Genomic DNA, 17,872 nt, shown 5'->3' on the forward strand with positions numbered 1-17,872 from the left:
CCCATCAACCTCACCCAGAATTCACTTAATTCTTTGCACTGAAAAAAAATATATCAATGTCAAAATATACATTTTCCTTATTAAGAAGGCAGTAAGACACATATAGTTTTCTAAGTATACTGGGCAATTATAGTGTTCCAATTTACAAATGGAGAAACTGAGGCTCAGAAAGGTTATGTAGCTTTGTTCAGGGTGAAATTGGAAAAGAGACATCCTGTAAGAGGTAGAGGGGCAACCATGCAGTATATGCAAACCAAATGAAGAGCCAGCATGTGAACAAAAATTAGTTTGGGTGGGCCTAATTTTTTAAAAAATATATTAGTTGACGAAGGACCTTTATTTATATGTGGCACTGAGAATCAAACCCAGTGCCTCACACATGCTAGGCAAGCACTCTACCACTGAGCCACAACCCCAGCCCTCAAGCTCAATCTTTGTCAAATAAGAAAGCTGTTAGGAGCAGTAAGCTAGGAAGCACTCTAAAAAGAGACATTTTATATTGTTGTATTATTCAGGATCTATTATTGGTAATCGTACCTTATACATATAAGTAAAATTAAATCGTGCAGAACAAAAATCCAAGCTTTCTTAAAATAATCTAAAGGAAAAAGACATTTTATATAAAGCATTCCGGAACATTAACTTATATGTTGTTTACATTGTAAAGACTATCCTTCAATCTTGCCACTTCACCACCGTTTTTTCCTTAGATCCTGTTCATCCAAATTCCTCCTTTAGGATTCTGAAGTTTAAGAAGTTACCACAGTTGAAATACTCATTCCTTTATCAGTAGTTTAACAGCAAGTGGCAAATATCTCAGTCCAACAATAATTCCCCTAAGCATATAGGGCTCAGAAAGCAGAAAAAAGGTAGATAAGTCCACATGACCTTTCAGACATAATTTCACTTGCATTCCTTTTAATGTTTAACTTCCGAACACCACTGTTTTGCTGCAATAACATTCCGTCACAAGGAAGTTACTGAAGTTATGATAGGGATGAAAACTGGGGTGAGTTCTATGTGACCTATTTTTCCTAAAAGAAAACTGTTTATATACTCCCATACATCAGCTGTCGTAAAAATGAGCTAGTTTTTTGATATTTTCTAATACAGTCAAGTTTCTCAAACTTGATACTTGGATTCTGTATTCATTTAGTCTATTATGTTCTTCTAAGTGATAAAATCTATATATCTCTAAGTTAAAGAAAATCAAACCAATTTGGTTTCTTTTCCTTATGTTTCCTGTAATAATAATGTATTTATAATTTATCTTTGGGAAGTATTCAGAGAAAAGCAAATTCTGCTTTGAGTTGTAAGATTATTTTCTTTTTAGGGAATCCTGATAGACCTGTGTTAACTAGTTACCAGTTTTTAATATTTGTGGGTAATGTTCTTTTGATAACAAGGAACATTAAATTAATATAACATTTAATAACTAAACTTGGTTCTTTTAACCAAACAAAAGTCCTGATTTTTTAAAAATAATGACTATCACATTCTTGGTTTGCTCTCTACATATATTCCTAAAAAGAATATAGGCCCATATTAAGACAGAAAATGATTCTTTCATCTTTATTTTATATTCTCATTTACTCACTTATTTGTAAGTTCACTGATGAAGAACATATTTTGATTATAACTTACCTTTACCTCCATCCATATTACACTGGAATTAAATCATTTAGAGAAAATATTTTTTCATTAATTTTACCAGATGCATCAATATTGTGATTTATTTTTAGTTATGTAATAAAACACTTTGGTGTAGATTTTTCAAAAATGATAACCTCAGAATTAATGAAAATGGTCATTAAAAGATTTCTAGATTTTGCTTTTTTATAAAAATCAATATTTAGAATTTCACAGTGAAGAGGTCCTAATCCTCATACAACATGAAATTATATAAAAATAGAAGACATAGACATCTTTAAATCTTTAATCCTTTGATTAAGCAGCAAGCATATCACTCTTCCAGGCCAAACACTGCTTAAACAAAAAAGGAAAATAATGACGTGCAAAATATTTACAAAATATGCAAAGCACATAATAAAGACATCTCACTATATACATGTGTCATATTACTAATGAAGCTAAGATTTTCTACTGTGCGCTCTAATGTATGTAAATAAAATTACAGCACATCCCTCAGATACAGCACCTTGGCCCATGTTTGGGATAGAACAGATTTTAAATGAATCACAATATACCGAACAGCTGGACAGATGCTGGTGCTGACCAACTTGACTGACATATCCCACATACTGTGTACTGAAGGTCTATTGACAAGAGACAAGACAATAAAAGCTGTCAAGGTATAGTATGCACATATGCAAGACAATCTAAGTGCTTTTAAAAAATGCTCTAGATATTTTAAGATATATAACTGTCCCCCATGGCTTTTAAAGTAAAAATAAGTATAAATTCTATAATATTAAGAATTTTAAGTCAGTTAAATTTCATCTGGTTATTATCCAGGCCTCAACAATGATCCAATGAGAAAGACTTATCCTGCAAAATGTTTTGGTTATTCCAGAACACAGGGTGCTTAAGAAGAAACTGGTCTGAATGTGAAAAGAAAAAGGAACCAATGAAATTAAATCTATAGCTTTTTTAAGGCTGTAGAGCCAATGGAAGGGACTATTTTTCCAATATTTTGGGAATACATGACCTCTCAAAACATAAATTAGGACTTTTGAAGTTGACTATTTGATGAAGTAGTTCTAAATGTGATGAGAATGTGAATGTGCAAACATTTTTTTTAGTCTTATGTTCCACTAGTATAGTAAATCTGTCCCTTTGCACAAGTCATGATTCCAATATGAAATCATTATATCAAAAATATCAGTAACACATTGTTGAAATACTATCACTTGTAAAATATTTTTTGTGGGTGCTTAATGATTATGTATTGAATTAAGATGACCTGAAGTCTTTTTCTTTATAAAAAGGGGTCTCAGTATTTAGTTAACAGCACAATTGTGACTATATACTAATACATCTTTAGATAACGCAGAACAAATTCTAAAAATTCATTTTATGAAATGTTGATGATTTAACCCTAAACCAAACCCATGAGTAGGTTGGCTGCAAGGAATAAACAATTGTATCCAAATAGTACAATAGAGATTTATCAAGAAAACACCCTTCATATTAAATGCAAACTCTATTAATAAATATGAGGGTAATAACCTAAACACAAAAAGGGTAGTGGAAATAAATGCTTCCAAAACCATTGTCTCTACATAACTGACAAAATATAATTCTCTTCTAAAGACCTCAATTGTAGGCAACAACTAGTTAAAAGCAAATGGCATTTAGAAATATGAATTCTTTTCAAAATGAACTACATTTTCAAGGAACTTAAAGACATTATATTCCAATAAATTAAGTCCTCATTTGTATGTAAAATTATTATTCCAATTTACTTATTACTACTGATAGATGACGGGGGTCAATGACCTTTAAATAAGGACTTTGCACTAGGACCCTAAACTGTATGTTAAAGGGTTAGTAGATTCAGTACATTCTTTGTGATTTCATATAATTGCTTTGCAATTGATTAAATTGCTTTCTTTTAAAGGAATTAGAATTCCTTTAGAAAAAAAAGCAACACATTTTGGAAAAAAAGGGACATGCAGCTATAATTTCTTAAATATGAATTAAATGAACATATATCAAAATCTGAAATGCAGGCTATTTATTCTTGCACTCCTAACATAGGAAAATGTTTTTAAAAAATTAAATAAAAGAAAAAAAAAAAGCCAAACGTCCTTAACTTAAGAAACTTAAGGAGTTTTCACAATTACTAAGTCAACATTCTTGTACTAAGAGCCTTGACTATGAAGAGGCAGGAATATAAAGAACCTCAATAAAATAAATACAGTAAAAACAAAACAAAAAGACCCTTGGTATATAGAATACTTAAATCCTTTTTTTCTTTTCCTTTTATGAGATCACATTGGTGAACACATATTCTAGAAAGGAGGCTATCTGGAGGCTTTTTGTTTTATAACATATTATTGAACTGAAAAATTTCTTAGACATCCACTTATGCCAGCCCACTGCCTCAGAACTAGTTCGCAGCCTCAGCATCTAGGAAGGATTATTCTTTCCTCTTTTGCATCAGTCAGATGAGCACTGGTATAATGATGGGGAGAAAAGTTACTGTAGCACTGTCCAATTTAATTTTTAGTGCAGTGAGGACTGTGAATCTGTCTGAATTCCAATAAGTGATGGTGGCTGTTGACCACCAACTGTGGACAACACTGGTCTTGGGTTTAGACGGGGTGGCATAGAATTAGCAGGGCGAATGAGAGGTGGTGGAGGCTGATTTAGAGTTGGCCGGGGCTGGATGAACCGAGCCTGCTGCTGGAGTGGAGGAGGCTGCCGATGAAGAGCAGGGGCAGCAGGCAGTGTTGGACGAAGAAGTGGTGGAGGCTGGTTCAGAGTGGCAATGGGGGCTGTTGGTGTTGGAGTGGATGATGGGGCAGGAGGTGATGGACCCAGAGTCCGAGGAGCCTGTGGGGTCTGTGCCTAGAGGTGAGGAAACAAAAATACATGTATGAGATATAAGTCCTAATGAACTTAATACAATAAAGATTGGGCTGTCACAGGAAAAACAAATCAAAACAAAACAAAAACATAACACCAGTGTTTATTGGAAGCACAAGCTTCTTTTATTTTAAACAAAACAAAAAACAAAAACAAAAACAAAAAAGCAACGAGGCTACCAAACAGGCATCTTTATTAGTAAACAGCTTAACACTGGAAATAAAAATAAGACTATGGAAGAACAATACACTCTCCATTCTGCTAGGATCAGAAATTAGCATGTCATTATGACTTAAGAGTCACGAGAGATGCACCACTGAGTAAGTGTATTGTCAACCTTTCATGCTCATTTAGCTAATCCTCTGACAAATTAACCTTACAGAACACCACACAAAATGGTGACTCCTCAACTCATATTAGCTCAAATTCCAGACACAAACACACCTCCTCTTCTTCATCAGTGCTCTTCCCTGATGGCACATTAGAAGCACTTTTTGTCTCCTCCCCTAAAGTAGAAGCATCACCATTAGAAGCCTGGGTTCCTTGTTCTGCTTCCCACTCCTGCAATACCTCCTCTAAGTTAAACCGACGCCTGTAGTTTACAAAGAAGTTCTTCACTTGGCCAACAGTCTTGTTGCCAATTACATCTGCAATAGCTTGAAAATCTTTACCATATTTGCGGACACCTGGAAGGCAAAGTAAATAATACACCTGTGAAGGATCAGTAAGGAGAGCTGTGTGTACTATACATCATGCACACACCAAAGATACCAGCAATGAAATCCTATCTGATAAACTCTGCTCATTTTTCAATTCTGAGACAGAGGCTAAGATATCAGGGTCACAGATGAAAACTATCAATTAGGTCATTTCATTGAGCCAGCCACTTGCCTTCAACTGAACAATCAGAAACTTACCATTTTTTTACATACTCAGTTATTTTCTCCAATCCTCTCTTGAACTCTCAAATACAGTCCATTTATTGTAAAGCATTGAATTCTTTGTTCCATCCTCAATTCCACATTCATTTATTTCCCTAGTAGCCAGTCACCTAAATTTGAGCAACACCGTTTGTAAACAAAACTGGATGGGAATGAGCCATCTCTTTTATCCCCTCAATGGACTGAGTGAGTAGCCTTAGGGTTCCCCCACTATAATTTTGGTCTTAATTACTAACCCACCAGGATACCAACAAAAAGAAATAAGAATTAAAATATAAAAGTAGAATTATCACAATCTGATGGATTAAAAAAAGGGAAGGTATTTTTGAGAATCAGTTGGATGTTAACTCATCTAAAAGTTCTAAAGACTGCGTGAGGAGGATTCCTAACTATGCTTTATAGCTTAAATAAGGTTAGAGTAGTGCTCTTAGAAGCAATGTGGGTACTCTGCTATTTGAGAACTTTTCATTAAGAAAATTTCATTATAATGAAGGATAGTAATTGATTTATGAAGCTCAGATTATGCTATAGAATTTAAAATAGATACTAATTTGCTCTTAAAGGAATTCTAAAAGAAGTTTATGGACCCATTTCTAGAAACAGATGCACTTAGCTCAAAATATAAAATATCCCAGCAGAAAGGCTAGTTATATTCTTACTGATATCAATTAATATGAAATCCCCAATTACCTGAAAGCACCCATAATGTGACCTGATTCTGTTTTTAAATTCTGCTCCTGGGGAACAAGCATCTCTGGCTATATTCAACTAGCCGGGCTTGATCCACAGGGAATTCCTTTCTTTACCTTAGAGAATTTGGAGGGAAGTCTGCCATCATTTACCTATAATTATATCCTATTTTAAATGCAGAGCTTTGGGTTTGTAAGCTATGCTTCGTTCTCAAATTATAACAAAAAGTAATAATGACAGACATTGTTTGCAATATTTTATCAACACAAATGAATTTATTTCCCTTTAAATCTAAAGGTTGATCTCCAATTTGAACTTCACAGATAAGAGGAATTCTAATAGTGACTAGGTTTACACTGAGGGCTTATTGGACAATAGATTCCAGATTACTTCACAGTAATAGTTACTATTAAGATATTCAAGTACTTCTCCACTACTTATACTTTAGAGAATAGCAGCTTGTAAAAGACCAAGTTTCTGTGCTATTTCTAATTTATAAATTTGAGAGCTGTGCTGAAGAATATCTATTGATCAGAAATCAGATACTGTGCTCCATCAATGTTCTAATTTTTATAAACAATACTTAATTTATATTCTAGAAATGGCCAAACCTGAATATGGCAGATTACAAATAAAAACTTTAAATAAGAAAAGGTTTAGACCTTAAGAATAACTCTAAGTCTGCAGATATAATACCTATCTGGTTTACAAAATATATTCCAAATATTGCAAAATAAATTCCAAAGTTGTCTCCTTCTGACTATCTTCCTTTTGCTCTTTTACTTTTTAATTTTCCTTGCTCAATGGACCTTACCGTGTCACCAATATTGTCATATTTACTTTCCATAAGAGCTTTAGTTTTTTCTGGAGACCTGGATGTGAAGGACTTCTTCCAAGCCACCCAGGTGTGTTATTATTAACTCCTGTATATCTATCTAAAACCTAAGGGCTCAGATCATACGCAGACCTCTGATTTGGCTGGATCCCAATCAGTGTTCTGAGAACAAGCATGCACAAAAAATAATCCCTTTGACTTGCAGGATGGCTGGCTAGGGGCTGTAATAGCCAGAGCTCCTAGGCAGTCTTCTCAGGACTGGAACAGCCTCATCTGTTTATCTGTGTTCTGACACATTTTATAATTTTCATCTGTGTACATGATGTGAAAAAGGTTGGAAGTACTGAACTATGGGATACAAATCAGCACGAGCATTACTGCAATGCTAAGTCTGCAAAAAGTGTTCAGGAAATATGATTTTTTTTATTAGGCTTTATTTTATATTTTTGCCCCTTAAACCACAAGAGACATACATGATAATCTTCTTTATCACCTTCACACTCCTGATGACACTGTTCAACAATATGTTTTTGCTAGAAAATGGATGTAATTCTTAAAGCTCTATACTGTGGTCCTCAAGTAGGCAAAGTCTAGTGAAATGCCAACTAACTTGCTGGAACTGCTTTTTGAGAAGAAATCCTCAATTAAGCTTGTAGAGGACACCTATCAGGGGTAGTGATGAGGAACAAATGACTTAACAACTACAGCGTCACAGCTATCTGAGTTCCGATCTGTACCTAGGGACAAGTGGCCCATTCTTTTTTTCATAGTTTTTAATCAAAAAGCAATCTGATTGCTTTCTCAACAAGGGAGTTAAAGATGATGATTAAGTCAATATCTTCCTACAGATATAAAATGTCCTACATGTGAACCATAATTGCTAATTAAAATTTTCAAGAGTCAGTGGAATATACATTTGGAGAAACATAAATTTCCTATGAAGAAAAAAAATGATATTTAATCAAGTTTCTAAACATCACTTCAAAGTTAAAACAACCTGACTTCCTATGCTGGCAGATGATATTCTACACTATTTAATATATATTTTTAAAGTTTTGGGAATTAACATAAAAATATTGTCGTTAAGATATTTTGTTATTTTATGAAAGCTCACATTTTCCAACCAGTATTCTACATTACACAACGTAAAACATACATAATTCTTTTTACACTTGTTGTTTATACTTTTAGTTTGCCAAAGAAGATATTGTTATTAATAGTAAAGACTTTAACATAGCCATTGTCTACATTATCTCAAATTTTAAATTAGTGGAGTTTGTCCACTCATGTTTTGAGCTTTGGCTAACAAGATGGTACCTTCAGGAACATTATATGCTGTTTCCCAGTACTGGACATGGAATCTGAGTTTGTCTTTTTATTTAGAAGTGACAGTATGGACAGCTGCTTTTGTATGTTTAAAAAGCTAAATTTGGACTTAAAAAAACACTCCACACAAAAAACCAAAGCATTAACTGTTGCAAGCTGCTTCTAGGTATTAAAATTTCAGGGAATTTTTTTTTCTTCCTATGCCAAAATTTCTTAAATGAGCAAGTACTTAATATAGTTGGGAATTATAAATAATCCATAATTATCAATAATCCAGTTTTGAAACAACAGTAATAGAGTGACATCTAGAAAGTAGGATTGTGGTTCTTTTCAATCACTAAGACATAAATTTTAATCACTTGGGAACATGAGTTTCTTTGAACCTCCTGTAAATCTCTTCATATACCCAATGTTAAAGAAGGTAGAAAATATCAATAGCAGTAGAACAATGAATCCTGTATATAATTGAGAGTTGAAAGTCAAAATCATGTATTTTCTTTTCAGTATATATCTTTTCTCTTCTAGGTCACTTCTATATATGTATTCTCACCTTCCCTTGTTATAATTTAAATTTCATGGCAAAAATGCTGGAAATTTTGAATTGTTGATTGTTTGAAGTAAGTGCATCAGAGGGTTTACAGTTCTACTTTTTAACCTTCATTCTTGGGGGATTTGTTATAACAGAATTATCTAAAGCACAAGTGTGCCTTTCAAATGCAAAGGTATGAATCTCCTATTTCCACCTCCTTTTGATCATTCATGTTTACTATCCTTACATTATTATCAAATGTCAAACAAAAGAAGCAATTTCTAGATCTGCAACTTTATTTCCTCTTTAAAATGATCTAATGTATAAACTACAGAAAGAGAAGGTAAATTTTACTGTAAACACACCACTTGAACATAGTTCTGTCACTTTCTGTTTTAAAAGAACTAAAAATTAAAATTGGGATCTTGATAAAATTAGAGCATAAAAATTTTAACAGGGGAGTGTGTATGTGTATACACACATATGTGCATATCTATATAGGTATATTTTTATTAGCACTAATAACCAGGAGATGAATACATTTAAGAGGTGGCCTAAAATAAAAAATGGCAAATATTGTTTAGCATGCTTCTACCCCCTTATAAACTTTAAAAGAGTGTTTTGTACTATAATTTATTTATATATAAACATTAATATATGAAACACATATTTATATATATGATACAAACAGGGATAATAGTTTACCATTAACAAAAATATGGGAAGATCATGATTGGTCTTGCTCTTATTAATTTGTTATAATGTAAAATTTAGATATCTAAGACTAGAATAGATGACAGAAATTGTATAACTATTCTTGATAGATACTTTAAATGAACTAAATTAGCAGCATTAATGATAACCCACTTGGGGATCTTTGAACAATGTTACTAAGATTATAGGTAGAACTAAAAAGAACATAATAAATCAATAGATTACAGAAGTATAAGCAGACATTCAATCTAAGCTTGATTCCTCACTCTCCTTTCAATTAAGAAAAAAAGAAAAGAGAAGCTTACTTAAATGGTTATCATTTACTTAACAAAAATCTAAGTAGATAAGTTAGGAAAGTAAAGTGATAAAGATATATTTAAACCCTAGGAAAGAAAATGATCTTAATGTGTTTGGTTTTAAAAGAGTTACAACAAGAGAGTTTATGTAACAGTTATAATTATTAATAGTAGCACTAGAGTCATTATTTCTTTCTCCAGGTCACTGTAAATAGACTACTATGAGCAAGAAAATAAAGCATTTTACAAATGAGTGTCAAGTCAGAATACATGTATAAAATGTCTTAAATATAAAATGCTCTACAAATTAAAATGTGTTAATATCAAAACAATTCATTATTGCATTGCAAAAATAAAAAGTCATTAGTGCAAAACTACATAAAAATTTCTCATAAATAAAGATTAAAGAAAAATAATAAAAAAGAAAATACTGCCTGATAAATAGCTTCTTAATAGCAAACTACACATTAAGCTAGACACTGCAATTATATAACCACCAAGACTCAGGTACAGTCGATATTACTATATGAATTATACTACTTATGAGACATAATTCTGGACATTATGTGGGAATATAAGACAAAATAGAACTTTTTAATTCACTCTAAACGACTATTTTGGACACAGATAGCTTCATATTGTTGTTTTTTAATATTTATTTTTTTAGTTTTAGGTGGACACAATATCTTTATTTTATTTTTTTGTGGTGCTGAGGATCGAACCCAGTGCCCCACGCATACCAGGCGAGTGCACTACCACTTGAGCCACATCCCCAGCCCAGCTTCAGATTGTTTTATCTCATGTAATAACAATAATAAAAACAAAATGCCCAAAATGAAGCAAAAATTCCAGAGTCAAAATAAATAAAAACGAGACATTAACACATTATTTAAAAAGATTCTTTGAAATTCTAAGATCAAGTATACTTCTATACAAATGGCTGCATTAGAATAATTTATTTAAAGGGTTACTTTTAAAATAAGCATTAACAATAGTGAATATGCCTCAATACAGAGGAAATGTTTGATTAAATGTGTTAATACTCTGTTCTTCCATTTTAATAAGCTATGTCCACATATATACACAAATCTTACCACTGCCCTTTCCTTGAATGAAGCTTTTCTTAATATCCAACCCAGCCGTAGATTCAATGGACTCTACCACTTAAAGTAGTACTGTACAACAGTATCAAATCCTGAGTGCTGAACAGAGAAATATTAGCCCAGGTTTTCCTAGAAAATCCTATTCAGAAATTGCTTTTCACCGGGATAATTTCTTATATTACAGTACAGAATTAAGATGGAGGGAAACAGGGTTTACTTGAATTAAAGGAATGTCTATTCAAAATAACTATGCTAGAGCTGTCAGTCATAGTTATAAAGGAATATGAAGTAGCCATTGAAAATGCTCACTAATGTTTTAAACAAAATTTAAATTATCAGAGTCTAATTTTAAAGCAGTTATTGTTGAACATTATAAAGTAACTAAACCTTGTTCTGACTCATTCAGAAACTTAGTTCTATGGATGTGCTTAATGCTCACGCACAGCTACCTGCTTTCAGAGCATCAAGTACTTCTCTTTATGAAATATGTCATGCTGGATGCCAAAGGGAAGGCTGACTTTATCCTATGACATTTTAAAATCATGCTAGTGGGCTAATTCTCACGTTCTCTATTCCAAACTGTAGAGTCATCTATTAGTCAATCTTTAATTATATTACTTTCATATCTGAATGATGCTTGTATGGCATTTCTACAAATATATTCTGCCATGAACATTTGGAAATATTTAAAAAAGTGTACTTGAATATTCGTTTCACTGGGACCCTTATAATAGTTAATCTAGGTAAAAATGCTATAGATACTCAACACAAAAAGGTTCAGCACCACCACCACCCCAAAAAAACCCAAAATGTGTAGACCATACATAGTTAAAATGACTCAATCAGAGTCTGCAGATAGTTCTGCAGACAATTCATCTTAAAGAGGAAAAACAACAAAACACCCCATAATACTGAATAAAAATATACAATTTGCTCTTAGGTAATTCAAACATGAGAAAACCCAAGTTTAGAGTATTTTAAATTTGCCCATGGGCATTCAGAACACAAAAGGTCTTTTGTCATATAACTCAAAAAAGTTATACATAGTACATTAAAATGCTATATGTATAATTTATACCTCTTCAGTCTCTTTTTAAAAATACAAATACTTAAAGCCAGGGTTCTAAGCATTCAGTGGTACATCTCTTAAGTAAGGTATGATAAACTGAAAGTTAAACATACAGTACCTGACACTTATAAAATAGAGACTACTACACAGAGTGATTAGAAAAACCAAAACATTATAATTTATGCTTTTAATTATGAATCATCAATGAGTGATACAGGAAAAATGAGTCTAATTGCAAGAATACTGAAGCAGACACCGAGCCCACATGACTTGGGCATGCTTGTCACCAACATCGATTATTCAGTGCTGAGAATGCATTATGTGCTGTTCTGGACCCAAAATGTACATAGACTCAGTATGTCACATCCACAAATACAACACAGAATTCCTGGTCACCAAAACTTTGTGATTAATACAAAATCCATTTTCTTTCTTGATCCACTTCTAAAGGAAGGGAAGAACTATGATAGTCACCTTTCATGACAAGTTAAATAATTATTAACAACAGTAACTGCTTATCTTTAATATACCTTGCACTGCTAGAAGCTGCTCCTCTGTGGTCCAACGGGCATTAATTTTCTGATTTGACTACAAAATTAAAGAGAATTTCCTAATGAGGATATGAAGACAGACATTTTTTCAAAGTGCTTATTTTTTTAACTTTTCACCAAATCACAGACATGAGAGTACTAAAACTGATTTATGAAGACTCCATTTTTAGAAGGATTAAAATTTATATTGAGTTACTTTTTACCCACACAGAAAGGTAATGAAAGGGAAATGTACCAATCTGGGAGAATGTACAACATTAACATTTATGCTCTATATCAAAGATATTGAAGCCTGAGAAAACCTATTAGTTGTCCATTTTCCAAGTACAATGTTCCTATCATTCATTACAAATGTTAACTTTAACCTTGTTTTTAACATTTAAGAGATTTTATTTTCTTTAGAAAAGATCTGTGACTCTTAAAATTTCTTCCCTTCAAATTTATATTAAATCTAGCCTTTCTCACCCTAAAACAGTGTTACAAATCAGCACAGAATGTAGAATAGGCCTAAGTCCTAAAATATTTTTTTAATTTCTAAAGAAAGTGACAGGCTGAGAAGAATGGATCTTTTTCTCCCCAAATCTTCCAATGTTCCTCCAATTTTTTGTTTTAAAATATTCTAGAATTTTGATATTGTAATATCAATCAGATTTCACTAGTATATATTCACTGACCAGTATATCAAGGACCTTTGGCGGTAGATAATGGAACTTTTTGCAAAGATAAAGTGACTCTATGTAACACTTTGACATGAACGAGAAAAAGGGAAACTGGAAGGACTAGAAATTGAGATGGATTTTAGGAAAGAAGTTTCTGAAAGGAAAACAGAAGGTATTCCATGTATAGGGAACAATAGAATTTATCATGAAAAAGTGATAAATAAGCCCAGAAAGTTGGTAGTATTTTACTAAACTAAAATGTATTAAGGGTCACTAATCAGAAAAAATGGCAAAAAACCAAGGGTGATAAGCTTGCACTAAACAATGGTTGTGTTTTTGATGGTAAGAGTATATGTGAGAAGAGTTATGATTTTATCCATAATAAGACTTTAACCCTGCAAAGCTGGAAGAGCTATGCTGTTAAGAATCTAGAAGTCAAGAAATGCAGATTTGGGAGATGTAGAAAGGTAAGGCAAAGATGCATTTAATTTGGGATATGCTGAAAATGAGATACTAGGACAGGACACTCAGGGAGAGCTCAGGTGCCCACTTGAGGGTAAAATAAGTTTATTCCAATACATTTTTGAAGGGTCTGGAAAATTTTCATAGGGAAAACAATGGAGTTATACCTTACTCAGGACTTACTTATTGGGCTTCTTTTTAAAAACTGTGGCATCCCCATTGGCAAATTACTCTTGAAATGTGCTTATTAGTGTAGCCACTGATAGGCACATGATCTCTCAATAGATCCATACAATCAGGTACTTCTCTCCAGCACTGAAATGCACCACTAGTTTTTCAGCTGAACCCCAAATACAACTGTCAATCCATATAATTATATGTATGTATATGTACATTTTATATATATTTAAATACTAGACTCTCTCTCAGTTCAAAGAGTCATGTAGAAGCTAAAACAGATTGAAGGAGCTGGATTCATAATTCTCAATTCATGAATGTTCACTCTGGGCAGATAATAAATGGGAATCAGGCAGAATTGCAGCAATACTATACTTGCTATGGCTAAACATTCTCTGTTTCTCTCTCTTAAATGGCTGAATGTCTATCCAGTTGAATTTGAATCACTTAAATGCACATAGGATGCAATTTTAACATAGTAAAGTGGTGAGATTCTATCTTCAAGGGAGGAGGAAAAAAAAGGAATTTTGAGGAGAAACCCTGGACAATGCCTACATTAATGTAGAGAAAGGAAAATCATGCTGAGAAGGGAACATAGTAGCTATAAGAGAACATATCTCTCAAAAGTTAAGGGACGACAGGTCCAGTGGCACATGCCTATAATCCCAGTGACTAGGGAGGCTGAGGTAGGAAGATCACAAGTTCTAGGCTAGGCTTAGCAACTTAGTGAGACCCCATTTCAAAGTGAAAAATAAAAAGGAATGGGAATGTACCTCAATGATTAAAAAAAGTGCCCCTGGTTCAAAAAACAAAAAGAAAAAAAAAAAAAAAACAAACTGGAGGGTAAAAAAAGAAAAAAGAAAAAAAGTTACAGGAACAAAGAGAAAGATGGGTAGTCACCTAAAACAAGAGCTCAGGAAAAGTTATGAAGAATAAAAAGTTTTGTCTTCAGTGACAATGTCAACCTTTAAGGAACAGTTTTGTTGGAAAAATTTAGGAGGAAAGAGCTGAAACCAGATGGGATTAAATAGTTACTATATGACAAAATGGAAGCAGTAAAAAGAGAAGGAAGGAGAAATAGGGTCAAAAATTTTAAATAGACAGGATTCTTGTTAAGTTATTCATTTTTATAGTCTATTTTAAAGCCATTCACACTTTAGTAGAGATTTAATTTAGAAAAAGGACAATTAGAACATAACTAGGAATCTAAAACTGTGTTGATATCAAAATTAGCTGGGTGGTACCACAGACTATATCCTTCTACATCAAACCCTGATCTGAAATGTTGTTATTTAAAAAATAATAATATACAACAATACAATCTAATAATTGTATGAAAGATACTTCTAGAACAAACAATTCATGACTTCCTTAGTGAATTCAGCATTCTTACTGCATCCTTTCCCCAATAAATCAATTTGCCCTCAGATATTTCTCACTTTTGTCAGCAGTATTATATGTATGCATGTGTACATTTTATATATATAAAGTCTGAAGAGTTGGAAATGATTACCAAGTTAAACCTTCTACTCAATGCTGAAAATTCTATCCAACATCCATAATAAAAGGGTTACCCACCTTTGCAAGAAAACATTCATGGATGGGAAATTTATAGCTTCAAAAAGCACTCATTTTTCCAGTTATATTATTCTTCCTTCTTGGATTAGTCTCCTTGTCTCCATCTACCTACCTCCATCCAAAACAAATCAAAGCATAACAAAAATTGCTACCTCTACCCCTAATATGCTCACGAACTTGAGGAGATATAAATTTATTTCCTACTTTGCAGAGTTATCATTTGCTTCCATTCCTATAACTAATACCCAACTCTATTCCAACCCTTTTACCATTCATCACTCATTCTTAGTATTTTAGCAGCTATCAAATATCTTCTGCATAAAACTTCATAACATAATATTTGAGGATACTTTTCATATAATTAAAAAAAATAAATACATCCTCCTATACTGAAGAAACAACAGGGTTTTTTCATTTGACTTAATTTGCTTCTTTTTTTGCAAGGACTTCTGCACTTTGCCTCTTGCCCACTGATCTCTATCACAAAGAAGTCCCCACTCAACCTCATTAATCTCTCACTCATATGGTTTTCATTATTCCTCCACATCCAAGTTTGCCTTCCTAAGTAGACAATATGATTCTTGAGAGAAGATTGTTTTATACTTCTGTTGAATTCCATACAGCAATTAGCCCAATAATGAGTTCACATTAAGTGAATACTATACAGAAATATTTGAAATACCTGTTGATTGGTTTGTAAGAGTGCTTTTTATTTCCACACTGTATATATATTTTGAATGTATTATTCAACACCTTATCATTATTCCTATCATTCTCTCTGCCTGAAATGTCCTCTTCTCCATTTTATGTGAGAGTAAAACCTCCACTTATCTTTCAAGCCTCAGATGAAACATTCCTCCTTAAGGAAGTCTTTCCTGATTATCCTAGCCAGAATGAATAATGAATAATGGTGCTATTTTCCTGTAGCACTTTCTTTATAAATCTACCATATAACTTTTATCAGTTTGTCTTACAACATCTATACGTAAGTCCTTTTTTAAAAAAAGGTGAAAAAAATCAACTCATTTTGTCCTTTTTCCTACCCTCCCCCACCATACTTCTCAGAGTGCTTCACACCATTGTGCCTTACATCAGATTATCAATAAACACTTGTGAAAGCAAATGGATTTTCTTTCCCTAAATGAAAATATCAAATAAAGCCAAATTAACAAGTAAAGCTCCTTAGTAATTATGAGGTAATTCTTTTAATGACCTATTATAATTATTCTGAAGGTTATTAGCATTCTCTGATTAGGTAAAATCTAACCTAAAGGTAACAGGATGGATGATAGGATTTTAAAGGTCTTTACTGTGATTATGAATCTAATATTTTGAAAAATATCCATTCAAGTTGCCCTCCTCCTGAAAGGAACAGGAAAATATGATAAATATAAATATACCCTGGGGACTTTCAATATAACAAAACATATAATATTATATATACTATTAAATCATATAAGTTCAATAAGTCACCCCAAATACTTAAATTTCAGTGTATGCATGATTGAGTGATTTTATCGTGATCATTATTTTTATAACAAGATTTTAGAAAATGCTTGATAAAATGTAAACTCAATTATTAAACTGTGAGAATCGAATAAGCAATTTTGCTCTTCTATGAAAGTGACAGCATAATATATGATAATCAAGGACGAAGCAGGACTTTAAAAAATCTAAAATACAGCCAAGCATTCCATTGATTTACTACTTGTGTGACCTTGAGTAAGTCAGTTAAACTTTCTGAGTCCAGTTTCCTCATGTAAAATAATAATACCTGCTTTACCTACTTGTATGAATTTCTGTGAAATCAAAGAGGTAGCAGGCAGGTAGGATAAAATACTACTATACTTGCAAATTTTACTTTATATAATTTTAGTAACTGAGATGGTCCTATAATTTTATGATATTTTGGAATTAAGACTAACTTTTCATTAAAAATAGGTAGACTTTTTCTGTAAAGTTACTATGCATGGTATATCCTTATGAGAAAAATGTTAACTATTCCATTATTTTATTTAATGACTATAAGTTATTTGGTTTTTTCTTTCTTTTTCAGGCAATTTTGGTAAGATATTTTCCAACAAAGTTCTATGTTTTAATTTTTCAAACTTATTGGCACAAAGTTCTTCCTGGTATTCCCATAATGTTTTTAGTATCTGTTATATTTTAATTTTATTTTGAAATTATGGGAACTTTAATCTTTTCACTTTTATGAATTTAAATTCATGCTTAAACAAAAAACTAAACATTTCAATACAAAATTTAAAATAATTTTACTGTCATAATATAGCAAAATAAAGCATTATTTCAGTTTACTCTGGGTTTAGAACATATTTTTCATAACCTAACCTTGAAAGAGATTATTAAAAACAACAACATTTTTTTTTTTAA

At 32.3% G+C, this 17,872-nt stretch overlaps 1 protein-coding gene across 7 annotated transcripts in view; it reads right to left on the minus strand.

Moving 5' to 3' along the window:
• Positions 1 to 1,441: 1,441 nt before the first annotated feature.
• Rcor3 (REST corepressor 3) overlaps positions 1,442 to 17,872 on the minus strand; it is a 45,220-nt gene continuing 28,789 nt past the window's right edge. For 4 of the 7 annotated variants that reach the window (XM_076832035.1, XM_076832034.1, XM_076832033.1 and 1 more), the window contains 3 exons: positions 12,585 to 12,642; positions 4,996 to 5,237; positions 1,442 to 4,533 (listed from right to left, as the gene is read on the minus strand). In XM_076832035.1, the coding sequence (XP_076688150.1) occupies positions 4,189 to 4,533; positions 4,996 to 5,237; positions 12,585 to 12,642 (645 nt within the window). In that variant the 3' untranslated portion in view covers positions 1,442 to 4,188. Of the gene's footprint in view, positions 4,534 to 4,727; positions 5,238 to 12,584; positions 12,643 to 17,872 lie in introns of those variants that run through there. The other 3 variants (XM_076832039.1, XM_076832038.1, XM_076832036.1) reach the window with 2 other exon arrangements.

The sequence above is a fragment of the Callospermophilus lateralis genome, chromosome 13, assembly GCF_048772815.1.
Source record: "Callospermophilus lateralis isolate mCalLat2 chromosome 13, mCalLat2.hap1, whole genome shotgun sequence".
Taxonomy (NCBI): Eukaryota; Metazoa; Chordata; class Mammalia; order Rodentia; family Sciuridae; genus Callospermophilus; species Callospermophilus lateralis.